Source organism: Perognathus longimembris, chromosome 2 (genome assembly GCF_023159225.1).
Source record: "Perognathus longimembris pacificus isolate PPM17 chromosome 2, ASM2315922v1, whole genome shotgun sequence".
Lineage (NCBI taxonomy): Eukaryota > Metazoa > Chordata > Mammalia > Rodentia > Heteromyidae > Perognathus > Perognathus longimembris.
This window is the reverse complement of record NC_063162.1, coordinates 151,261,520-151,288,504: the sequence shown is the minus strand read 5'-3', so window position 1 is coordinate 151,288,504 and position 26,985 is coordinate 151,261,520. Positions and strand designations below refer to the sequence as shown.

The window sequence follows — 26,985 nt, the reverse complement described above, 5'->3', positions numbered from 1 at the left end:
GATAATTTTTTAAAAGATAATATGGTTAATTGGGAAAAAGAAGAAATAAGTGAGACACACCAAACTAACAAAAGGAAAAAATGTATAATTTTTTAAAAATATAAGCATGTTTATATTTTCTAAAATTGGTATGACTTTAAAATCTACTGGTTTTTCTTATATTGTAAGGCTTAACTGCATTGGCCAAGGCAATTGATCATTATACTTATTTTTTATTGTAGAACTGTTAGAAAGTGCCCTTTTAGTCTACGTTTATGGATAGATATTTGTAAATATATGGATTCTAGTGCTTTTACAACTGGAAATCAATATAGAAGGGTATAGGATTGGTATACAAAGTACTCATATATTGAATGCATGCCTTCCATCTTTAATATTCTTCCATGTAAAATATTTTGTAGTTTTAAGAAAACATCTTATGATTAGAAGCCTTTACATTTAATAGCTTTTCCTAATTTTGTTTCTTCTTTGGTTTTGCATGTTTTCAAATATATTTTATACAAATAAAATGATGTTATACTATAAGCGTCTCTCATTTGATTTTTTTCCTTTTGTTCAGTTCTTTCCAGCGTGTACCATGCATATAATACATATACTTAGAATTTTTATTGGTATCAGGGACATAAAATTATGAAAATTATTTGTGATCTCACGTAGATATAGGTGAGATAATCATACAGCTACATAAGTAAATTTAATGTTAAATTTAGATTAAATTCACTATAGTGTTTTTATTGGGACCTCTCTTGGATTGGATGTCAGTTCAATGTGGTGACTTTAAACTGTCAAGACAGAAAAATATTAACTTCTTATACAAAATTTCATTGTTTTGCTGTTAATTATAGCCAAGGAAGATGCAAACTGTGCAGTGTGCGACAGCCCGGGAGACCTCTTAGATCAGTTCTTTTGTACTACTTGTGGGCAGCACTATCATGGAATGTGCCTGGATATAGTGGTTACTCCATTAAAACGTGCAGGTTGGCAATGTCCTGAGTGCAAAGTGTGCCAGAACTGCAAGTAAGTTTTGATTTAATCTCCAACGTGTGTATTGAGTTTGAGAGACACTCTTAATTATTAGGTGCTAAAGGGTTATGTCATATGTAAAAGTTGTTCATATTGCAGCTCTAGTCATTCACTCTGTCCTTATCATGCCTTAAACTATTAACTAACATCTCTACTGTCTTGACACATTATTATTTTGAAACAAAACTAAATGTGTCCACATTGTAAATAAGTGATAATAATTTATAGAAGCTTTAGAACAATAAAGCAACTTTTCTTAGTGGGGAGCATGGCAGGAGATTTATTAGCAAGGAGAATAGTAATTGTAGAAACCAAGTTACTAGATTTAAGCCAAAAAAAATCAGTGCTGTGTTTAAATTTTTGTTCCAGGAAGAATAATTTCTAGTAAGACAACAATTTTTTTGGCCAGTCCTGGGGCAGTCCTTAGGGCCTGAACTCTGTCCCTGAGCCTCTCTGTGTTCAAGGCTAGCACTCTACCACTTGAGTCACAGCGCCACCTCTGGCTTTTTCTCAATAGTTTATTGCAGATAAGAGTCTCACAGACTTTCCTGCTAGGTCTGGCTTCAAACTGTGATCCTCAAATATTAGCCTCCTGAGTAGCATGAGCCACTGGCGCGCGCCCTGCTAAAACAGCTGTTTCAGTAAGACCTTTGTATCTTTCTGAATGCTAGAACCTACTCTCAGTGGACTCTAGTAACCATAATTCTAAAAAATAGCGGTGATGTTTAAACATTTGTAATGGAGCTATCTTTTTGTATTTGTCATATTCCATTCTTTGGTCATTTCTCCACTTTTTTCTCTGATCCCTGTCCCCTGAGTCTAATTAGCACAATAATTGGGGGATATTATTAGCATCTTAGCAGTCTTCAAACAGTATAGAGGGTGAACATTTTTGTAACCAGGGAGAACTAGTGCCTTACATTGCTTTCATCAGTCTGTTTATTGGTCATTTCATTGAGAACAGTCAGCACCAATACCTTGGAGTTACAGGAAATAAATCAGACCATTTGCCTTCATATTTTGGTAACTATAAAGTAACATCAGTAAATACTTAAATGATAACTTGTATCTGCATTCAGTTTCTTGGGAACGAATAAGAGAACTTGAAGAGAATGCTTGGGTCCAAGACCTTTCGATGTAGGAAATGTAGAGATAAAATATGCAGCTTCTTATGCAAAGCTTGTTTAATTGAAAAAAAAACAAAAACAAAAACCTGTAAACCCACCAGATCCATACTCTTACTTACTTGTTCTCAGGTTTGATTTGTGTTCTTATATCTTTTTATCTTCCCCATTTTATTTTATTTTCCCTACCTCTTGAATTAAATACTTGGTATCTGAGAGTTATTAATTGCCAAGACTCAAGATAGAGATTATGTTGTAAAGAATAGGCTCCACCTTTGAGGCAAAAGAATGTTTAAAGAAAGGCTTTTAAGTTTTCAAATATAATTCTTCGTACTACTTACACTGTTAATTGGTTTACATATTATGTAGCATTTACTGTTTAATAGGCATTCTAAGTAAGTGAAACAGTATTGTGTTTAGTTTTCACAATAATCTTTTATTATTATATCCGTTTTGTACCTAAAACTCTGCTTACGCCCGAAGAGCCCCACAGCTAGGAACTAGCAGTGTGAATACAAATAGCTCTGATGCCAAATTGGATCATCTTTCCTTATATGACAATGTTTCTTCTCCACTTCACTTTTCTACAGTATCACCTGACAGTTATCTCCCCAGAAGGATCGGTATCAAATTTTTAAAAAGATGAGAGGTTGTTCCTCTTGCTTTTAATCCCCCCTCTTGTTTTGGAATCCTAAAGTGACTGAAGTAAACCGACCCTAGGTGAGCTTCAAGGATAACCCTTTAGAAAGGTTCCATGGTAAGGGTTTGCCTCTGTCATTGTCTGTGTAGTAGCAAAGCAGATTCTGAAGTATTTCTAGATTGTGCAGTTTCTAGGACTGAGTCTTTTCATGATTACTTATGTTACAGAACATAAGTTTAAAGTAAGGCATCATTAATGCTATCTTATTTTTTAGACAATCGGGAGAAGATAGCAAGATGCTAGTGTGTGATACATGTGACAAAGGCTATCATACTTTTTGTCTTCAACCAGTTATGAAAGCAGTACCAACCAATGGCTGGAAATGCAAAGTAAGTTGTTTATTTTTTTTTAAAGAAAAATATCCTCTGTATGCTTTATGTAGAGAGTAGACACATTGGATATCTAGTCAAATCTACACATTGTCATCAGCTTAAGAAAGAGCTTTATTGATGTATAATTAATATAAAGCAAACTGTACACATTTAAAGTCTGTAATTTGACACATGTCTACACCCATGAAACCAGCTTTTCTCCAATATAACAAATGTTGTCATCACCTGCACAATTTTTTTTTTTTTTTTTGGCTAGTCCTGGGGCTTGGACTCAGGGCCTGAGCACTGTCCCTGGCTTCTTTTTGCTCAAGGCTAGCACTCTGCCACTTGAGCCACAGCGCCACTTCTGGCCGTTTTCTGTATATGTGGTGCCTGGGAATCGAACCCAGGCCTTCATGTATACGAGGCAAGCACTCTTGCCACTAAGCCATATCCCCAGCCCCTCTTTTTTTTTCTTTTTGTGAGTCCTGGGGCTTGGACTTAGGGCCTGAGCACTGTCCCTGAGCTTCTTTTGCTCAAGGGTAGCACTCTACCCCTTGAGCCACAGCGCCACCTCTGGCCTTTTCTGTGTATGTGGTGCTGAGGAATTGAGCCCAGGACTTCATGCATGCTAGGCGAGCACTCTACCACTAGGCCACATTCCCAGTCCCTGCACCCATTTTCTTATGCCTTTTGGAGATCCGCTCTTACCTGTTCACATCCTTTTCTGTTTTTCCCCAGATAGTCTGCCTTTTTGTCATTATACATCATTAGTATTCATGTCTGAGAAATTTGTATGAATGCAGTCATATATTGTATGCTGGTTTTTTAATATAACTTTTTTTTATTTAAGGTAACTGTTTTGAGATTCTCCCATGTTGTACATGCTACAATTTATTTTTGTTACTGAATGGTGGGAATACTTAAATTTTAAATTAAATCACTTGGTGAACATGTGGGTTGCTTTGAAGCTGTTATGAAAAAAATGCTATGAACTTAGTAACTAACATTTGTATGATGCTTCAGAAGAGAAGTTAGTTTTGAACTACTTACCAGTCTTTCCCCCCAAGCCCCCTGAAATAGGTGGTGCCTGAAAAATAGATGGTTTTTTTTTTAAAAGCATGTTAATTCATAAAGGTAAAAGACATTGTATTTTGACCATGTTTTAAGTTTCTTAATTATTTGTATATAACCGTATGTGAGTCTGCATTTATACATTTACATATTAAACATTTGGAATGGTGTCTGCAGCGTTTGGGTTTTCTCTGCCTGTGACAATTTTAAATAAGTGGTATTGACTGCAGTTTATTTTTTAGATGCCATCTGAAATTTTTCTCCTTTTTAAAACTTGTAATTGGGGCTAGTCTCTCACTCAGGTTGTCCGGAGCTCTTCTTACTGCTGAATTACAGCCACGCCCCACCGCACCCAGTTCTCATTTTGAGATATGCACAAGATCTTTAGAGGTGTTGGGTTTTTTTCTGTTTATTTGTTTGCTTGGTTTTGCTTAGAACATCCAATTTTTTTTGGGGGGGGTAGGACACTTTTCAAGATGAGTCTGCAGCTACTTTGAATTTTTCTAGGTTAGTTGTTTTGGTCAGTGGTTTCCCCTTCTTTCCTGACTTTATGTCTTTAAGCCTGGAGTTATATCATGCTAGTCACTCTGTAAGCTTCCTCAGGAATTACAGACTGTAGTCCCTGTGTGTCGAATGACAACTGTACCCACGTGGGCAGAGTTTGTGTGGTTAGATACAACAGATTTTAGAACTTAAACGTATTTGTGTTCTTTGAGTGAAAATAGAAGATAAGAATTATTCATGTTTTCCTTCAATGCTTAGCTCTCAACAAAACTAAATTCTTTTTTTTTTTCATCACTATTTATTGTGGCCCTCCTCTGAGTGTTGTCTATAAGAACAGATGAATCAAAAAAGTAATCCACCTGGCTCTTCCAAATCTGTACCGACTCATAAATTCTAGATTGGGGATTGGTGGTAGCTTCATGGGGAAGGAAATTGTTTAGTTATTTGTAGATGTAGAAAGGAATCTAAATGCACATGTCGTGTCTTAACATATCTATGCCTAAAGCCCAGGGCGAGTCTTCTGTGCCTAGAGGGCCTGCCTAGCAAGCTTGAGGCCCAGTGTCGAAACTTCAGTTCTGCCCCAAACCAACAACTGACAAACAAAAATGTCTTATTCTAGTACATTGTGCCGTCTCCCAGTGGCCTCACAGTACATACAGTTAGTTGCGTAACAAGAGCCTTCCCCCCTAAAGTAAGAAATAGTTTTTGGATTACTTTTCATTTCTGTTAGGATATAGGAATGAAGAAATTGAGGATTGCAGATCCATATGCCATCTATCCCACCCCCACATTTAATTTTAGTTAAACAGAATTTACAAAGCAAATATAATGAAGTAAAAAATTATCTTATTTATTTATTTTTGCCAGTCCTGGGGCTTGAACTCAGGGCCTGAGCACTGTCACTGGCTTTTTGCTCAAGGCTAGCACTCTACCACTTGAGCCACAGCGCCACTTCTGGCATATATATGCGGTGCAGAGGAATCGAACCCAGGGCTTCATGTATACAAGGTGAGCACTTTACCACTAGGCCACATTCCCAGCCCAAAACTATCTTATTTAATAAATGATTTGTTCTAAAGCTAAGCTGCCAGGACTGTGTTTAATGGTAAGATAGCTCCCGAGGGCCAGTTCGGCACTCAAGCTTTTTCTTTGACTAAATAGGATACAGAGAATAAGCTGCACCGGTGGTCACTCCTGTAATCCTAGCTACTCAGGAGGCTGAGATCTGAGGATCATGGTTCAAGGCCAGCCCAAGCCGGAAAGTCTCCAAGTAACCACCAGAAAACTGGGAAGTAGCACTGTGGCTTAAATGGTACAGTGCTAATTACCTTAAGCTGAAGAGCTCAAGGACAGTGCCCAGGCCCAGAGTTCAAGCCCATGACTTCTCCCACCCCAAATACAGAGAATACTCTCTTCCTATCTAACCCATAGGCCTAAATTGTATACAAACAGAATTAATGTAATTCCCTGGCTTACAAGCTAATTAGACCTCAAAGTGCTCACAGCCATTCCTGGAACATAAGATTTAATGAACTGTCATTCAGCCCTGTAAAAATTATAATAAATGGGGTATTTATCCAGTTATTTTGGAAATACAGTAGTTTCTGTTTTAATTGCCAATACACTGCCGTTTCCCTGTTTTAATTTGATATGTATAAGGACAAAAAAATCTCTTGTTCTGTGGATTTGTCTGCTCGCTCTTGAGGTTTGACAGTCACAACTGGGGTACATATTCCAGAGCCATCCAGACATCTGATTTTTGTTTTCATGAGTTTACTATGTAGAAATCTTGTATGTTTGATAGCACTTTAACACTAATAATGCTAATGCTAACTGCAAGCATTGCAGTGCCCTTGACAGTCAGCTAACTTTTATATTTTTAAATTAGTTTGCTTTTTTTTCCTTTTTTGCTTATTTTTGAGACAGAGTCTAACTTGGCCTAGACTGTCCTGGAACTCTTTTTTTTTTTTTTTTTGGGCCAGTCCTGGGCCTTGGACTCAGGGCCTGAGCACTGTCCCTGGCTTCTTCCCGCTCAAGGCTAGCACTCTGCCACTTGAGCCACAGCGCCGCTTCTGGCCGTTTTCTGTATATGTGGTGCTGGGGAATGGAACCTAGGGCCTCGTGTATCCGAGGCAGGCACTCTTGCCACTAGGCTATATCCCCAGCCCCTGTCCTGGAACTCTTGATTTTCCTTTCTCAGCCTCCAGAGTTTTGAATTTCAGGCACGAGGTACCACATTCAGCTTTAGATGATCATTTCTGTTTAAAAAAACAATCAAGTTCTTAGAACACAAGTCCCCATCTCTAGTCCTGCACCCCCTCCCCGCAAATCTGCTCTTTCCCTGCCCCCCTTCCATTTTTGTCTGGAATGGCACAGGGACATGCTGTTTGTATATCTTGCCCCAGAGCTCAGTTTTCACTGTAATTTACTGCTCTTTGTGTCACTTTCTTGGCGTCTTCCTGGATGCAGCATTCACAGGGTTAGAGTTTGTATGGGGTAGTGGAGAGAGCACCTGGAATTGGAAGCTGGAGGCTGTTGCAGAGTTAGGCTTCCTGTGGCTTGAGGAGTCTGAGGACTATCCCCTGCCCTGGGTCGGGTGCTGCCCCTGCCCTGGGTAGGGTGTCTTAGGAACTGCCTTTCAAGTGTCTTTTCAGCCTAGGAGGTGGAGGGGCCAGACACGCTGTTCTGGCTGCTGGTCCTGGGGGTATGGAAGGGCCATCTCTGCGTCCAGGGAGGACTGGCAGCTGTGTGCGGAGGCTTCATTCCCAGGCTCTAGGGCAGTCCTCTGCGAGTTCTCACCTGGCAAGCATTGAGCTCAGGCGTGCCACTGTGGAGGCGGGGCCTGCAGGCTGAAGAAGACCTGCTTCCTCCTTCTGGTTTCCATTTCTGGCTGATATGGTGAAGGCCTCTTGGTTGTCTGCCTAAGGAGGAAACAGTGTCATTTGCCCAATTGGTATGCTTATCCTTTTATCTTTCTTCAGCGTCTTGCCTTTTTATAAAAAAATGAAGTCAAATTTGTAATATATTTTCTTTGCTAAGGGGAAAAGCTACTTAAGGCTATAAATTTATCCTTGATTATTAACTTTAGTTGCACTTGAATTTACTGCATATGTAACGTAATATGTGTATATGCCTAACCTAATAGTTTCTTTTTCTTTTTTCCCCTCATCTTGGAGATTGAACCCAGGTGTTTGGACATAGCTAGGCGAGCGCTCTGCTCCTCTAGCTACACTTTTAAATATTTTGTATTTTACTTTTGAGATAGTCTTCCTAGGTTTGACTGCTGCCTTGATCTGAGATCTTTCTTCCCCTAGTAGCTTTGTCTTTGTTTTTTAATGGTGGTACTGAAGCTTGTTGTTACTGTTTTTACTATACTTTTATTTTTAAAAAGTTATAAAGAGCGGTTACAATCAGGTAATGAGTACAATTGTTTCTGGGCAGTGTTGTTCCTTCCTTCACTTGCCTCCAGTTTCTCCCTCCTGTCTCTGCCCACATGTTGCATAGTTCTTTTTGAAGCTTGTGGTTTATGCTTTAGTTGCACTTAGACATTTCACCAGTGTGGATACGTGTGCGCCAATGTGTGCCAGTAACGGGGGCTCGAACTCAAGGCTTCATGCTCTCACTTGGCTTTTTTGCTCAAGGCTGTCACTCTACCACTTGAGCCACAGCTCCACATCTTCCCTTTCCTAGTTAATTGGACATGAGAATTGTATGGACTCTCCTGCCCAGACTTGCTTCAGACCAAATCCTTGGACTGCATTCTCCTGAGTGGCTAAGATTATAGGTATGAGCCACCAGTTCATTTGTGTTTATTCTGTCATCATTAAATGAATCAGCCTTTTGAATTCCTGGTATCAATTTCTCTTTTTATTTTCTTTCTCCTTCTTGACAAAACAGTTCTTTTATGGCTGTTACCAAACAAGCAGTTCACACTTAATGTGTTGTGGGGTTTTTTTGGTTTTATTTTGGTAGTGTAAAATTACTCTTGATTCTGTGTGATGATGTTTTTTTGGGGATCAGATAAGATGCTTTTCCTTCCAGTCTGACCATATAGCCTGTTACTTTACCATTTGAACGTATCGTTTAATGTTCTTTTATAATGAATCTTTATGTGCTTATTAAATACATTTTTAAACATTTTAGAGCTGTTTAGATTGATTTTTGCAAGGAATGATTGGCTGTTTTAAAGCTAATGTGTTCTTTTAAAATATACTCTCTACTTTTTCTGTTCCTTTTATTGTGTGCATTGGTTTACAACTCAAATTTTTATTTTTATGAATGCTTGTGACTAAAAATATTTGAAATGCAAGCTGGGCCCCATAGTGGTTCACACCTGTAATCCTGGCTGTTAAGGAGGCTGATATCTGAGGGATAGAGGTTTAAAGTCAGCCTAGAAATGTGCATGAGATTTCTTATCTCTAGGTCGTCAGTAAAAAGCCAAAAGTCACGCTGTGGCTTAAGTGGTAGAGCATAAGCCTTGAGTGAAATAGCTAAGCAAAGCTCAAGGCTGTCCTGAGTTCCAGCCCCAGTACTGGCACACAAATAAAGGTTGAAAATAATATTGTTACTTTTTCTCCAGTCTTCATTGGAAATACGTTTTCCACTTTCACTTTTGAATTGATGGAATTAACCTATTTGACTTGATTGAATTAACCTAGACCATGGGCCTTGTCATATTTTCATTAGGAAAAAAAAAGTATTTCCTATGAGTATAATGACACACTCTTGTAGTCAATCCTAACACTTAGAAATTAAAGCAAAATCATGAGTTTGGGGTCACCCAAGATTACATTAAAAATATAAAAGTGCTTTAAATTTTTAATTAAACTAAAATAAACAAAATTCCTCTCTGTTAATCTGAATTTTAGCTCACCATTTGTATGTGTGTGTGTGTGGGGGGGCAGTCCTGGGCCTTGAACTCAGGGCCTGAGCACTGTCCCTGGCTTCTTTTTGCTCAAGGCTAGCACTCTGCCACTTGAGCTACAGTTCCACTTCTGGCCGTTTTCTGTATATGTGGTGCTGGGGAATTGAACCCGGTGCTGGGGAATTGAACCCAGTGCTTCATGTATACGAGGTGAGCGCTCTTGCCACTAGGCCATATTCCCAGCCCCTTCACCCTTTTTTTTTTTAAGCTTTAAAAATAAATTGTTTTTAGGAGTTGGAATGTGGCTTAGTGGTAGAGTGCTCGCCTCATAACATGAAGCCCTGGGTTTGATCCCTCAGCACCACATATGCAGAAAAAGCCGGAAGCGGTGCTGTGGCTAAAGTGGTAGAGCACTAGCCCTGAACAGAGAGGCTCAGGGACAGAGCCCAGACCCTGAGTTCAAACCCCAGGACTGGGAAAGTAATAATAATAATTGTTAGAGTTTTGGTAACATCTTTGAACAGAGATTGCTAATTTTCAGGAGCTCTACAAATCACTGCTCGTATTAGTCTTATCACAAGAACTTTATACTTTAGAAGCTTTTTTGTTTTTAGATTTTATTTCTCAGCTTTCTAGTATCATAGAAAAAAATATTACTTCTTTAAAAATTTTAACTTGCGGGCTGGGAATATGGCCTAGTGGCAAGAGTGCTCGCCTCGTATACATGAAGCCCTGGGTTCGATTCCCCAGCACCACATATACAGAAAAAGCCGGAAGTGGCGCTGTGGCTCAAGTGGCAGAGTGCTAGCCTTGAGCAAAAAGAAGCCAGGGACAGTGCTCAGGCTCTGAGTCCAAAGCCCAGGACGGGCAAATAAATAAACAAACAAACAAATAAATAAATAAAATAAAATAAATGGAAGTCATCCTTTTGTGCTTGGAAGCTATGTTCTTAATTTGTTGGATTTGTATCCCACATCCATCTGATAGTGATTCTGAGCTAATAGGTTTTTCCTGTGACCTGTTGTTGGCCACTGCTTGTGTCAGGGCAGGTCCCTTAAAGGGGCTGTAGAAGTATTTGTTATGTCAAAAGAACTGTGGAAGTGTTAGTGGTGTTCTTTAAAATTTCCTTTCTTTTGTGTTGCCAGAATTTAGTTTCTTTACATTGTCTTTACAACTGGGTAAGTTTTGCTGTTGCCTGCTTCAATTGCTTACATTTTTTTGTTAAGTTACCTTGAAATTTTTTTTTTTTTTATAGAATCCTGGAAGTCTTCAGGCTTGTTCTTTGACCTCCATTGCTGTCTGTGGTATTTGCTATTCTCTTCGAGAATGACAGTGCTTAGAATACTTTTGGATACTTACTTTTTAAATTGTGTTCTATGGAACCATATACAATGTAGTTCTTGGGCTTTAGATGAAGCTTTAGGGTTCCCCCCACCACCACCACGTGTTTAGTAATCTTGGGCAGATTCCTTGACTTTCCTCTAACTCAATGTATATATAGAATGCTCAAAGTTCTTACCTCGTGAGACGGGTTCTGTCTGTAATTGCTCAGCACAGTGTGGCACGGAGTGAGCACTTCATAGTAAGGTGCACAAATGAAAATTACTTAGGAGCCACGTGCTCCTGCCCATCATCTTTGTTACTCAGGAGGCAGAGAACTGAGCATCACAGTCCATAGCCAGCCTATGCTGGAAATTCTATGAGAATCCTTTTTTTTTTTCCCTTTTAAAGTAATGGTCTTTAAATTATGTACAAAACAAAATGCAGAGTTACAAAATTACAATAACACTAGATGGTAAAAATATTAATCTCTTAAATCATGCAGGAGCCAAAAATGTAGACATATAAATGAATTATTACCATGATACTAGTTCACCTTTATTGAAATATTTATCTCTTCATACACCTACAACCTATTTTGTTTTCAATAACCATGAACTTCCTTAAACACTTCTTGCTATAGGGAATATTTGCAGGTAACAAATTAATTCAACTTTTCATTTTCTAGAGATAACTATTTGGTGGTGGTTGTTAGTCGTAGGGCTTTGAACTCAGGGCCTAGGTGCTGTCCCTGAGCCTCTTTGTATTCAAGGCTAGCACTCTACCCCCTGAGCCACAGCACCACTTCTGGTTTTTGAGTGGCTAATTGGAGATAAGAGTCTCATGGATACTTCTCTGCCTGGATTGGCTCGGATTTCAGGCTCTTAGGTAGCTAGGATTATGGATGTGAGCCAGTAGCATCCAGCAGGGTATCCTATTTTCTCCATGAGACTCTTAACTCCAGTTAACCACTCAAGAAAGTCAGAAGTGGAGCTGTGATTCAAGTGGTAGAACGCTAGCCTTGAGCACAGAAGTTAAAAGCACCCAGGCCCCAACTTCAAGACCCAATACCTGCACAGGTACTCCCACTTACTACCATACTTGCAGTGACTTATGGAGATTAACTCATTGGATTTCCATTTTTAATAATTTGTTAGTATATCTAGCTACTTTTGTGCTCAAATTGTTCTGTTTGCCACTGATTGGCCTTTTAACCTATCTCCATGCCCTCACTGTTAATTTGAACAGAGAGAGAGAGAGAGAGAGAGAAAGAAAGAGAGAGAGAGTGTGTGTATGTGTACGCTGTCCTGGGGATTGAACTCATGGCCTGGGTACTGTCCCTGAGCTTCTTTACCTCAGGGCTAACTTTCTACCACTTGAGCCACTTACAACTTTTTCTGAGTAGTTTATTGGAGATAATAATCTCATGGATTTTATTGCCTGGGCTTGATTTGAACATGGATCCTCAGATCTCAGCCTTCTGAATTATCTAGGATTACAGGGGTCAGCCACCAGCACCTGGCTATAATAAGGTATTTTAAGCTCATCTTAGACCTCTTTCCCAGCTCTGGAATCAGTCTAGTTTGTTTGTTTTGTGTTTTTTTTTTTTTTTTTTTTTTTTTTTGGCCAGTCCCGGGCCTTGGACTCAGGGCCTGAGCGCACTGTCCCTGGCTTCTTTTTGCTCAAGGCTAGCGCTCTACCACTTGAGCCACAGCACCACTTCTGGCCGTTTTCTGTATATGTGGTGCTGGGGAATTGAACCCAGGGCCTCATGTATATGAGGCAAGCACTCTTGCCACTAGGCCATATTCCCAGCCCCAGTCTAGTTTTTAATTCAGTTTTCAGTAGGAGCCCAACCTGGGGAATGAGTGGTAGGTATGTTCCTTGCTTCTTGAGGGTGTTGGCTTTTTCACACTTTTGGCCTACAGGGCTAAGAAACATACATATGTGTGTGTGTGCACACACATATACACGTATATACACGCATACATATATACATACGTGTATATACACATGTATATATACACATATACACGCAAATCTATTTCAGTTTGTTCTTAGGGTTTATTTCCTTTTTATATTACTGCTTAAGCATATAGTATGTGAAAATGCTTTCCAAAGTTGAATGAATCAAATTGAATTTGAATGAGTCGAAATTGAATGAAATGTTCTGCTTAAACAGTTGTCACTCCCTTTTTAATCTCTTTTATCCAGTTCTGCCTAACTCTGGTGTAACAAGCTACCTTGTTTGCAGGTTATCCTACATTTGATTTCCCTTATTTTCCCCTTGCTCTACACTAATACAATCTAGAAATTACTTCTTAGCAGTTCATGGAGATCTTCCCCCCACCCCCTTTTGCCCCTTTTGTCCTGGGCTTGAACTCACTACCTGAGCACTGCTCCTAAGCTTCTTTTTCTTAAGGCTAGCACTTAACCACTTGAGCCACAGTGCCACTTCTATATATGTACTACCAAAGAATCAAACCCAGGGCTTCATGAAGCATGCTAGGGAAGCACTCTACCAATAGGCCAAACTCCAGGCCCCCGTTTTATAATTTTCTCTGTATAGATTCTGAATATTGAAGTTTATTTTTAACTTTTGTTATTATAAATGAGATTTCTCTCATCTCTTCTAATTGGTTTTTGTGTGATGTGAATTTTATTGCTTGTGCATGTTAATTTTATATCATGCCGCTTTGTTGAATTTTTAAATTGCAGTTTGCAATTAAAATTATTTCGTAGTGTTATGCTTGTGTTTTATTTTATTTTTTATTTTTATTTTATTTTTGCCAGCGTGGGGCAGAGCCTGGGCACTATCCTTAAGCTTTTTAGCTCAAAGCTAGCACTCTTTAGGTGCTTTAAGCCACAGCTTCGTTTCCCTTCTTCTGGTGGTTAATCATACATAAGAGTCTCATGGACTTTCCTGTGTGGGCTGGCTGGTGAACTATGATTCTCAGATTTTAGCCTCTTGAGTGTATCTAGGATTACAGGTGTGAGCCACCACACCTGACTTATCACTGAATTTTGATGTAGGTATTTTTTACTTTCAAACACCAAATTACCTGTAGTGGCTCATGCTACTTTGTTACGAGAATTCTTGGTTTTGATTTCTAAGCTATGGTGAAGCAATTCAATTATCTTTATTTCTACAGTTAATATGTTCAGTATTCTTATTCCACAAATCTTACATTATGATTTTAGAATACATTTGAAGTTTGTGTTGCTGCATTTTTAGTTTCTTTCTTTCACATTTATGTTTTCCTGGGTATCCTCAACCCCTGTTTAAAATTTCCTGGAGGTCTTATTTCAGACTTGTTGAAGGTAGACTTTATTCAAGAAAAATGGCTTTTGCAAAAGCATATACGCTACAATGACATGAAAATTGAAGCCTGATATATAATCTAGAAATGTTTCACTGATTGCAGAGGTCTAAATAAGAACTGCAGTTGAACAAAAGCATTACAGACTGTTTTTGTTTCTATTTCTCCTGGTGTCTAGAATTGCAGAATATGTGTAGAGTGTGGCACACGATCTAGTTCTCAGTGGCACCACAATTGCTTGATATGTGACACTTGTTACCAACAGCAGGATAATTTATGTCCTTTGTGTGGAAAGTGCTACCATCCAGAACTGCAGAAAGATTTGCTCCACTGTAATATGTGCAGGAGGTAAGAAGAAAGTTAATCCTATTTGTTTTGTGGATTGTCTTTTGGTTGGACCATGTGATCATTTGCTCTACCCCATAGGTTTAAGCTTCTAAGCCTTTATCACTCTAGCAACCCCTTTCCTACTGACTACTGTTAAAAAAATGGAATTAAATCTTGAGTATGAAAGGCATAAGGAAGTGAGTGGGCAGAAGATAAAAGAGAAGATTAACCTAGAAATGGACACTCAGAAGTAAAAGATATGGAAATAACATGGCATTCGCAAAATGCCAACTTTTGAAAACATTGGCCAGTGGCCAACCTCTCTAACTGTTCCTGTCTTCCCTAACCCTTCCAGCCGTAGCCAGGTTTTAGCGCTGCCCTTCCTTTCGCTAGATACCACCTTGACCTTAAATTAGAAGTTTTTATTTAAATGTACTTATCACTGCAGATGGGTTCACTTAGAATGTGACAAACACACAGATCATGAACTGGATTCTCAACTCAAAGAAGAGTATATCTGCTTGTATTGTAAACACTTAGGAGCTGAGATGGACACCTTACTGCCTGGCGATGAAGTAGAGACGGCTGAACTCAATACAGGTAAATTCGAGACGTTTGTGTACTTACGCAAACAACCACCACAAAACAAACCTTGTGCCAGACAGTCTTTGCCATTGAGGGAATTCAGGGCGCCAGATCCGCCCCCCCCTTTTTTTCCCCTTCTCATTTCCCTTAAACTTCTTAGGGGGTAGGGGTGCTAGTCCTGGGGACTGAACTCCTCGTGGCCTGGGTTCTGTCCCTGGGCTTTTTTGCTTAAGATTAGTGCCGTACCACTTGACCCACAGTTCCACTCCCTGTTTGTTGGTTTGTTTCCGTGTCTTGCTGTGTTGCTCAAGGAGGTCTCATTACTTGTGCCATAGTCTTCTGAGTATTGGACTTAATGAGTGTGTACTGTTGTGTCCTGCCTTCAGTTTCTCAACTTCTCTCCTCTTGACTCTACCCCACCCTTTCAAGTACCCCATCCCTGGTATTTTTGCTGAACTTCCATCTTTGCCCTTTTAAGGAATTACACTATCTGAGTACTCCCTAGATTCTAGCGTATTTCTCAGCCTTTAAGTGTTTTTTCTTATCTTGGTCATGCCTGAATTGGATAGCTAAAATTTAGCTTATTTCAGACAATTGTACTTGAATTGTAGATGTAGTGTTTTCTTCAGCCTTGTTCTGGAAGGTAACAGTTTGGTAGCCATTGACGTGCCATCTAGTTTGTTCTTCAAAATTGATCGTCTTGATTTGAACTAATTTCAGTTTTATTATATTCGTCTTAAATGTTAATTTTCACCTCTGGAGCTTCAGATTTTGTCCAAGTACGGAATATTTTTATTGGTATCCTATTGTTATAACAAGACTCCTAAGATTAAGCAAATAGACCTATTCATAAAGAAACTAGACCTACTCATGAGATGGTTTTTTTATTTTCTCGATATGACTGTATGTCCTTATAGAAATTGTATTTTTATCTGGTATCAGTGCCTCATACCTGTAATTCCCAGCTACTTTGGAGCCCGAGATTGGGAGGATTACAGTTTGAAGCCAGCTCAGGCAGAAAAGTTTGCAAGACTCCATCTTTACATTAACAAGCAAAAGTCAGAGCTGGAGGTATGGCTCAAGTGGTAGAGAGCCAGTGCCTGGCCAGGATGAGGCTGTGAATTCAAACCTCAGTACCCCCACGACCCCCCACCATGTTAATTACTTAACCTTTTTCATTTTCAGGATGCCTTGCCTATGTATACAATAGTGCAATGCCCTTTTAAGACAAGACAGTGCGCATGTGCTTACCCCCACATGCGAATGAATGAATGAAGGACTTGCTTACCACTGATCAATAGCCCACGCTGTAAAAAAGCATATTGTCATCACACGTAGCCACCTACCTTTTAATGTATTATAGTTAGTTTCCTTATTAAAAATACAAATGTGGATTTGGTTTGAAATGACAACAAAAATCTGAGAAAAAAATTTGTAGCATTTTTCTGGGGATAGTTTACCCTCACTTGAAAGAAGTCCATAATTGATTTTTGACATAATTAACACAAACCGCAAAACTCACGCTGAGCTAAAGAATGAATCATTTTTCTGTTAAGATTCTAACACTGAAATGGAAGTTGACAGACCTGAAGACCAAATGGCATTTTTGGAGCCAACAATTGATAAGGATATCAGTGCTAAGGAGACCACACCTGGAATTGTTCCAGATGGTAAGGATCTTTGTGCTAATGGATTTACTCTTAATTTTGAAGGAGATGTGTATTTGTGGTATATGAGTATCTGCTAAAACTTGAGCACCTAAAGTACAAATGAACCAAGATGTTTATATACTTGGGAATGTTACAAGGAGTTGCTTTGGGGGAAAATAATCTTAGATAGAAATTAATTGGAGAAAGTAACTGTTGGTAGTCCAGCTGTAATCGAATTCTAATTATAAGTATGTATTTTGTGTAGGGAATCAAGTGATTTTTTTAATTAAACGTTTTCTTCTGTTCTTGTATTTGCTAACTAGAGCTATTGTGAATTGTGAAGTATTTCATGCTGAGATATGAAAAATTTATACTATTAGGTCATCTCAGTGATTCTATTGAGAGTTATTCCAGTATTTCAGTTGTATTTACAGTATTAAAAATGGATACTATTGAACTTGAAGATCTAGAATTAGCCAGATTTGGGGTTGGGGACTAGAGGGAAGAAGAGATGCTTACTGAGTGAAAATTGTGGACTTTGAGGAAAGTTTTGGAATTTTATATGAAGTTATATGTTAAATTATATAGTTGTACATTGTTTTATATAGTTTATATATAAAATCCTTGGATTTTTAACAACTCGTTAAATGTTATACTTCAAAGATTTGATAGTAAAGAGAAATAAAGTTATACAGATCTGGTAGTACATCTACAGATTTTTAAGTTCGTCTTTGTTACTTAGGAATACATAGGAAAACGTGTTTCATGTTTATATTGGAAATTAGTATCTGATAATAGTAAGATAAAGCTTTCACATTATTGTTTAGGGAAGAGAGTTAGGAAAACTTTGACTCTTTACTAGAGATCCCATAATGTGTTATTTGTAGCAGCTGAAGTCCACACTGAGGAGCAGCAGCAAAGGAGTAATCCATCAGAAAGTCTTGGCACAGATGGTCTTCTCATTACTGGTAAGCCACACACTCAAACTTCCTTAATTTGATTAGCTTACCAGATAATTGTTCATTAAATTTGCTTTTCAAATACATCACCCTTAATGTCCTTTTGCATTTGCTGGATGCCCGTTACAGGAAACAAAATCTTTTAGTTAAGTGATTTTTTTTTTATTATTAGCTTGTGTTACTTATGTGGGATTTCAATGCATTTCCACACATTTACAGTATATCCCAATCAATCTCGTCCTCTCTAGCACTCTCTCTCTCCTTCACAAAACAACTTCAACAGGTTTCATTGTTTTATTTTCATAACTGCAATCTGTATCTATTATATCAGTCCTTTTTCATCTTCCTTGTTAGCCCAAGTCCCTCCCATTAGTCACTACCCTCCAATAGAACCTATTTCCATTTCCTTGCCCAACTGATTTTTTTACTCGGAACAAATTGACAGTGTGTGTACTTCTCTATAAAGATTTATTTTTGTTTAGTCAGTTTAGTACTGCCAGATCTGTTACTTGATTTTACTTACTAGTCTTTATTTTCAGAAGATCTATGGTTCGAATTAGCAAAACTTGTGTGCTTTTGGTTTTTACCAACTTAATTCCTTCCTTTCTCCATATAAATTATAGTTTTACCAGATATGTTATAGCTATTTGTACTGTGACATTTTGAAATTTGTATATATATTAACATAAAGTATTTGAATTGTAGAATCATCTGTCAGTAAAATGAAACCTGATTTGGAAAATGAAGTTTCCCATGAGATTGGTAGTGAAAAAACAGAAATGCCTTCTAAAGTGATGACTATTTGTGATGAAGGTCAAAATGAAGACAAAATGGAAGTGACAGAAAACATGGAAGTCCTTACACAGGAGGTCACTGTGCAACAAATTGATCAGCAGTTGTTAGAGGAACCTACAGTGGTGGCAGCCAAAGAACCAAGCCCTCCCACATCAACCATTGAATCTGTCATTGTTCCACCAGAAGCCTTAGTGTCCCCAAGTCAGAGTACTTCTTTGTGTTCTAAGGATCAGTTGCTTATCGATAGGGTTCAAGCTGAAATGGAACAGAAAGAAAATTCCAAATTCCCCACCGAGTGTATGGATTGTGAAATGACTTCTGCAATTGAGAGTTGCATGAAAGATGGCTTGTGCCAAGGGGGCAGATCTATAAAATTACCATCTGAGATAGAGTCATCATTTTCCTCAGTGGATATTTGCAAGGCAAAGACAGCTTCCTCTCCAACACTTTCTTCAGACTTGCCTTCACACGACATGCTGCATGGCTACCCTTCCACTCTCAACTCTTCCGCTGGAAACATCATGCCAACAACTTACATCTCAGTCACTCCAAAAATTGGCATGGGTAAACCAGCTATTACAAAAAGGAAATTTTCTCCTGGTAGACCCCGATCCAAACAGGTAGGGCAATATTAATGATGTTTACAGAAAAGAGGTTAGTGTAATTATGTAAATAAGAAAGTTTATAAATAACCTTGGTTTGTATGGTGACCTTTTCAATCCTCAGATTGCAGATACAATGTTGATTTTTATGTTCTTGCCATTATTTGAAAAATTCTGTTAATGAAGAACTCATTTGCGAACCTGATAAGGTGATTTGGAATTTCATCTTGGTTGGGACATAAAAATGTAATCTATTTATTAGTTTTCTAGTATAAAGCACCTAAAATTTTAAATTTTGTGCAACCCTAATTACATAGCTTTAAAACAAAAGATTTCAGTATTAATATATTAACTAACACTTTTTAAAATTCTTTATTTATTTATTGCCAGTCCTGGGCCTTGGACTCAGGGCCTGAGCACTGTCTCTGGCTTCTTTTTGCTCAAGACTAGCACTCTGCCACTTGAGCCACAGCGCCACTTCTGGCCGTTTTCTATATATGTGGTGCTGAGGAATCAAACCCAGGGCTTCATGTATACGAAGCAAGCACTCTTGCCACCAGGCCATATCCCCAGCTCCTCTTTTTAATTCTTGATATTACCTAGAGCGCGTATTTATATGTGTGCGTGTGTATGTTTAACTGCTTAAAGCATCAAGATTTATAAAGGACATTTTTATACTGGGGAACTCACATTTTGATGTTGGTTTTACACACACATACACACTCATTCACAGAAAGTATTCAAGTTAGGACTGAAATAGTTTTATGGAAGAAAAAAAAAACACCTAGAAATTGTATTGCTATTCCTCAGGAAATGAAGGGAACTTGGAAGGAGACAAACTCCAGCTCTTTTGCTCATTCTAGACAAGTGCTCTCCCACTGAAATACATGCCTAGCTCTTGGTTTCTGGAGACAGGACTTCATTCTTGAGATTCTCCTGCACCAGACTGCCACGTGGGATTTCAGGTGTGCACCACCACTCCCAACATCCTTGACATTAAGTAGTGTCTCCCTCTCTTTTTTTGTCACTCATGGGACCTGAATTTGGGACCTGGGCATTATCCCTGAGCTCTTTTTGCTCAAGAATAGTGCTCTACCACTTTGAGCCACAGTGCCACTTTCAGTTTGCTGGTGGTTGACTGGAGATAATAGTGTCCCTGTTTCCTGCCCAGGCTGGCTTTGAACTTGATCCTCAGATCTCAGCCTCTTGAGTAGCTAGCTAGACAGGTGTGAGCCGCCAGCAAGCACCCAGCAAGTAGAATCCCTTTTTAAGGATGAATTCCTGTTCTTTTTAAGGAGAATTTAAATAAGACTACATGGTAAAAATGAAGATATTGTAGCTAAAAATTACTTATTGTTCTGCTCAATTGCTGAATTTTTTCAAGTGGCAAGATATCCAACAATAGAGTCATAATAGTAATTAGAAGTTTTAAGTCTGATGATTTAAATTTCTTCCAGTAATTATAGTTTGACTTTACGGGAATAATATATTATTCTTGATCAACTAATTTTGGAATTATCTAGTTAAAAAATATAACTTAATTTTTAGTGTAAAAAATTAGGTTTCTCTAAACCCCAGATAAATTTTATTCTTTAAAGGGAAGTTGCACCAGAGACAGTGTCTCATGGCTTTAGTATTGTTTTATAGCAATGATGTATGCAATAAACTAAAACATTTTAAAGGGTTTTTTTTCCCCCTAAGTATTTTCCTTGATACTTAATTTCCATCCTACCAAGAGATTTTTCTTCTCAAATCAGTTCTTTTCCTCTCTATAAGTCTTTCTTGTCATTAGGAAAATATTAATTATGTAGCTCTGATTCTAAAAAGGCTAGAGTAATAAAAAAGTAAACTTCAAATTTACTTTTAATTCCTATATTCATAGCCTTAAACTTCTGAAGTGTAGGGAGGTGGGTCTCTTCATGCTACTCAGGCTGCCTTCAAATTCCTGAACTCTGCTGTTCTATCCTTTCACCAGCTATTCCTCCAAACAGCTGGGATTACACATTCATATTACCATGACCAGCTACATCATAAACTTTCCTGTTAGAGGATACTGGTAATCTTTTCATATTTGGAGAGATTAGCTTAAATTGAGAAACTAGACTTAATATGTGAGACTGTTTTTTTCCATTGGCTTAAATTGTGTAATTTGTGGTGTGTGTGTGTGTGTGTGTGTGTGTGTGTATGTGTTCGTTCATGTATTCTTCGCTCATCTCATCTTCTGTAAACCACAACCTAATATTTATTATTTGTTAAAAGTGAGATGAATTTTCATGCAATGATTGTGATCAGAGCTTTGGTTTATAGCTATGTGACTGTCAACATCACTAGTAAAACGTACTTTGTGGAATGTCCTTACTTCTTTAGTCTTTTACAAGTATGGTGGATGTTTCCCAAAGATTAGTAACTTTAGTTTATTGAATCCTGTTTAATAATGGTCAAATCTTGGCTTATCTTAATGGTTTTCTAGTATTATATGGGTATTTTATTTTAGTCTATATTCTATTTCTCATATTTCATTTTTAATTAGAGGCAAAACATGAGGATTTTGTTTGATGTAAAAGCTTGTGTTCAAACTATTGAGTGTTATCTGGAGGTTTAAGTTCATTAGAAGGGTAAGCTAGTGATGTCCATTATAAATATAGTGCAAGCTACATACATACAAATTTTCTAGCAACCATCTTTAAGAAGTCAAAAAAAAAGTGAAAATAAATATTAATGTATTTCACTTATCCTAATGGCTAGAATATTATTGCAGCATTTACTCAATGTGAAATGAATGAGGCTCCCCTCCCCCATCACCTTAAGTTCTAGACGGTCTCTCAGTATAAATGGACTCCTGAGATTCTCCTGCCTCAGCTTCATGTGTTGTGGAAGTGTACAGGTATGTACCACCACAACTCATTTTTTTTCCAAGTTTTGTTTTTGTGTTACGTGTTTGAGAGATGGCAGTGATTTAGACATAAAGCCCTCTCAGTTTGAATTGACTACAGTAGAATTGCGCAGTAGCAAAATGTTGATTACATGGATCATTCCAGGCAAAGAAAGCATTTTGACATACTTGTAAACCTCAATGACAGAATATTGGTGAAATTAAAAGATAGTTGAACTAAATCTTTTGGACAAGGATAAGAATATTGGTGTGTTTTCACTATTTTTGCCCAGTGGAGTACAAGTAGACTGCTCTCCTCCAGTTGCTTATTTTAAGACAGGTTATGAAGCTATTCATTATAGCAACGAACTGCTCTGCAGGTTTTTAGAAAATGTATATTGTTATCAACATACAGTCCACAAACAAAACCCAGTATATACAAACTCCACTGAGGCTAAAATGTCTGGCTGCAGCAAAGTATTTATCTAAGGTATTGGGAAGTATGTTATCAAAGGGATTATCAAACCAGATAGGATTGTTTTTTCCTTAACAAGGAACGTAGTAATTGTCCACTGTTTTGTTTTCTACCTTTTGTATGTGAAATTTCAGATGTCACTTATCAAGAAATATAATGTGCTGGGTGCCAGTGGTTCATTCCTATAATTCTAGCTACTTAGGAGGCTGCAGTCTGACAATTACCAGCCCAGGAGAGATTCTGAAAAAAAGAAGAAACAAATAAGATGATATTTTCTGAGATATTTCAGAAATATCTGAAGTGTATTGTTAATGGTCTAGACCACCCTGAACCAGTTAAAACATACAGGGGGAATAGTAACAATTTTTATGATGATTATGGATAAAAATAGATTATTTTTATTATTTTAAAAATTATCCGAAGGGGGCTGGGAATATGTCCTAGTGGTAGAATGCTTGCCTCATACACATGAAGCCCTGGGTTCGATTCCTCAGCACCACATAAACAGAAAAAGCCAGAAGTGATGCCGTGGCTCAAGTGGTAGAGTGCTAGCCTTGAGCAAAAAGAAGCCAGGGACAGTTCCGAGGCCCTGAGTTCAAGCCCAGGGACTGCCCCCCCCCCCAAAAAAAAAAATAATCCTTAGTTGTACAAAGATGTTAACGTTTGTTCTTATTTTAAGCTCAAAATTTCCCAAAGATGAGGAATATACAGACATGATAGGTTGCAGAAAAATAAGTTGATGAGAGCTATCACAGGCAGCATATTGGACATTGTTTCCTATAAATAGTTATAGTAAGCAGTTGGTTTTCTCATTTTTTATGGAAGTTGGGCATTTGTGAAGCTTTTCATATTTTGTACTTAAGTACTTTTTATAGGTACATTCATGTTTATTGGCTATGCTGCACATTGTCATTCTCCAGGGAGCTTTTGTATTAGAAAAACCCCATCTCACTGTATGAGAACCAGTCCAATCATGCTGTAAGACTTTTTAAAAAGTGTTTACAGATCCAGAAGTTCTCAAAATGCTGTTTATTAGAGAATTGCTGATGAACTATGATCTTGAGTGGCTTTTGGGGCAGAAGTAGGTGGTGAGGACAAATGGGACTTCATTTAAGCTGGTGTGTACCTGGTCAATCTCAAGCTAATAGCAAAGATGTCAGGCACACTCTTGATGCTACTCGAATACTACTCGAATGAATGTTTTCATAGCTTGCTGGGGAGGCAATGATAGCCGTTACTCTACAACTTTTCTGTTGTGTTTGGAAACAGAACACAACTGTACAGCTCAGGCTGGTCTCAAACTCCCCATTTTCCTGCCTCTGCCTCTTCCTATTTAGTGCTGGGATTGCTTGTATGTACCTCCCTTTTTTTTTTTTTTTTAAACACTGTACCACTATTTGGTCTTAACCCTGGCAATGGAGTCGTAACTTAAAGAATTGTGCTGTTTTTTTGTTTTACTTAATTTATTCATTATTCATAGTACTGAATGAAGTGCTTTTTAAAAAAAACAATTGAAAATAAAATAGAAACTTTTATCATTATCCAATAAAATTTATTTATATTTCAGCCTCTTGAATTTTTTATGTTTCACAGTTTATCCGTCTGGTTTGGAAATGCAGAGATAATAGTAACCGTCAGTCATCTTGTATTGCCTTATTCTTAGTCATCTTTTATGGCAGATACTTAATATAATCCCATAGCTAGGATCTACTTCTAATAGTTGCTTTCATGGTGGTTTAAAAAGTTGGCTTTTGTGTTTATTTTTTGAGACTGGATCTCACTTGTAGTTTACGCTTGCCTTGAATGCTTGGTCATCTTACCTAAGCCTGAGTCTGCCGGGATTACAAGTACTGCTGCTGTACTCTGCTGAATGGTTTTATTAAACCTTCTATAAGGGTGGTTTTTGTTCTTGTTTTTTTTTTTTTTTTTGCCATCCTGGGGCTTGAACTCAGGGCCTGAGCAGTGTCCCACTTGAGCCAAATGCCACTTCTGGCTTTTTCCATTTATGTGGTGCTGAGGAATTGAACACAGGGCTTCGTGCATGCTGGGCAAGCACTTTACCGCTAAGCCACATTCCCAGCCCCTGAAGTACTTTTTTTTAAATTATTAATTAAATTTTGTTGACAAGGTGTTGTGCAAAAGGGGTACAGTTACCTAATAGGGCAGTGTGTACATTTCTTGTGATACCTTACACCCTCATTTTTCTTTCCCTTCCCTAGATCTGATCTAGTGAAGTACTTTTTAAAAAAAAATGATTTTATATTATATGGTAAATATATTAAGAAAATTTTATGAAAGTAAACTTAATAGGGTCTGCATTTTTATAATGACTAGGCAAATTTCTATGAATTCTTTTTTTTTTTTATTTTGGTGTTTCCATCACTTTTTGTTAATGTCATATGTGAGTAGATTAGAAATTTTCCTAAGTTGAAAGATGTATAAATATGGAGGCATTTCCTTAAAGAAGAAATTTCACCACTATAGTAGGTTTCCAAAGATAGTACTTGATTAGATTTTGACCACCTTACTGTCCCTTTGTGATCTGTTTATTTTTTGATCACAGTAATTTTTATTATGAACCATAGAATATTAATAACATGCTTGTGTACTACAACATTTTAAGTGGATTGTGTTTTAGTATTTCATGATCTGTTTGTAAGAGAAAAGAGGCCTCCGGAATGATGAGCTATACAGGATTACACTTTTTAGTAACAATTGTAAGTAAGCAATTTGTATTTTCAAAAGTGATACTTTGGTTTTCTAAATGCAACTCCATTAGAAGAAGCACTGGAGCCTTTTGAGGTTTAGGGTCTCCTCCTCCCTCCGGCCCCCCCACCCCCCCTCGTGGGGCTTGAACTCAGGGTTTGGGAGCTGTTTCTGAGCTTATTATATACTCACAATTAGTTCTCTTCAACTTGAACCACAGCTCCACTTTCAGCTTTTTTGGTAGTTAATTGGAGGTATAAGTCTCACCGACTTTCCTGTCTGGGCTGCCTTTGAACCATGATTCTCAGATCTCAGCCTCCTGAGTATCTAGGATTTATAGGCATGAACCACCCAGTGCCTGTCTTTGTTTTTAAAGTTAAAAACAAAACTAAATCCATACATCATACCATCTGAGGAGTAGGTCCTTAACAAATTATTTCATATTCAGATTTTATTTACTGTATAGCTTTTCATTAAAACCAAGTATGAATTTTGAAACATAATGTCTTCAGTGACATTATGCACTTAAATTTATTTAAAGAAAACTACTGGGTGTTTTTTAATTGTCTATAGATAACTAAAAAGTTAACCTTGCACATTGGATACACTGTGTCCATTAAAGATTTCATTAGTTTGCAGCAGATATTTATTCCTTATTCTTCTAGTTGAAATACAATGCTCTTGAAAAATAGCACGTATAATGTCAAGCCTCCTAATGGTTGCTCATGTTTTAGAATTAGTAAGATAACTAAATACAGAAAGTGTGGTATATGCTACAGTAGAAGAAGCCACAGGGTAACCGAGAAGCTCCAGAGGATAGAGAGGAACTCTCACTGCTGGCTTGGCGTGTTCTCAAAAGAATGTGCTCATCCCACAGGCTGGCTTGCAAACTAGGGAATGTCAGCATCACCTGGGAATTTGCTAGACTCTCAGGCTTCACCTTAATATGGACCAACTGTTTATTAAGATCGCCACACAGCCAAAAGTGCAACAACTGCCACTCCAAACCAAGAGGAAGCCATAGATTTTATACACATTAAAAACTGTCCAACTCCTTGTAGCACCAGACTGAAAACCCATGCATGGCAGATCAGAAGCGCCAGACTTTCCTTTGTGTTTCCTTTTGTCCATATGATATTTTGTTCATATGAGGTTTCTAAGAGCCGTTGCTAGTACCAGTCCCTTTGCACACTGAAACTATCGAAGTCTCAGTTTATGTATATGCGAATTCTTTCTCAAATTTTTTATGAGGTCATAACTAGGATGTGTTTGCTGTGGTAGCTCCAGTAAGTACATACATGATGGGATGCTGTATGTACCCAAAGACAACTGATCATCTTGATCTCCTATTTCTCTTACTAGTTATCTTTCTTTCTGCCTGACTTCTTCAGTGTTTTCTTTTCCTCTAGACTAGAACCTCTGTTTAATAGCACCCTTGGTTTTGCATTGGCGTTGGGAGAGGGTGGACGTAAGCTTTAGATTTAGGACTTCGTGAGACACCCAAACCTCTCTGGCTGCTCTTAAGACTGAAGTACTCTCTTGGGCTGTAACAGTAACACAGAATATATTCAACACCTAGCAATAGGATTTGATTTTTATAGAAAGTTGTCCATAATGTCCTCCACATGCCATGTTTGTTAGCTTTCCTACCTATCCTGAAGTCCTGTAACTTCTGTATGGCTTCCTTAGTTGGTAAATTTACCTCAGAAACGGGCTTCAAAGAGAAAGAAGGTAATGCTGACATTGAATGGATTTGGATGAAATACTTTTGGATT

At 37.9% G+C, this 26,985-nt stretch overlaps 1 protein-coding gene across 12 annotated transcripts in view; it reads left to right on the top strand.

Moving 5' to 3' along the window:
• Kmt2c (lysine methyltransferase 2C) overlaps positions 1-26,985 on the top strand; it is a 204,872-nt gene that overhangs the window by 90,359 nt on the left and 87,528 nt on the right. For 10 of the 12 annotated variants that reach the window (XM_048340501.1, XM_048340505.1, XM_048340508.1 and 7 more), the window contains exons 8-14: positions 846-1,017; positions 3,062-3,176; positions 14,419-14,588; positions 15,016-15,167; positions 16,709-16,822; positions 17,689-17,769; positions 18,466-19,175. In XM_048340501.1, coding sequence (XP_048196458.1) covers positions 846-1,017; positions 3,062-3,176; positions 14,419-14,588; positions 15,016-15,167; positions 16,709-16,822; positions 17,689-17,769; positions 18,466-19,175 — 1,514 coding nt within the window. The remainder of the gene's footprint in view (positions 1-845; positions 1,018-3,061; positions 3,177-14,418; positions 14,589-15,015; positions 15,168-16,708; positions 16,823-17,688; positions 17,770-18,465; positions 19,176-26,985) is intronic. The other 2 variants (XM_048340506.1, XM_048340504.1) reach the window with 1 other exon arrangement.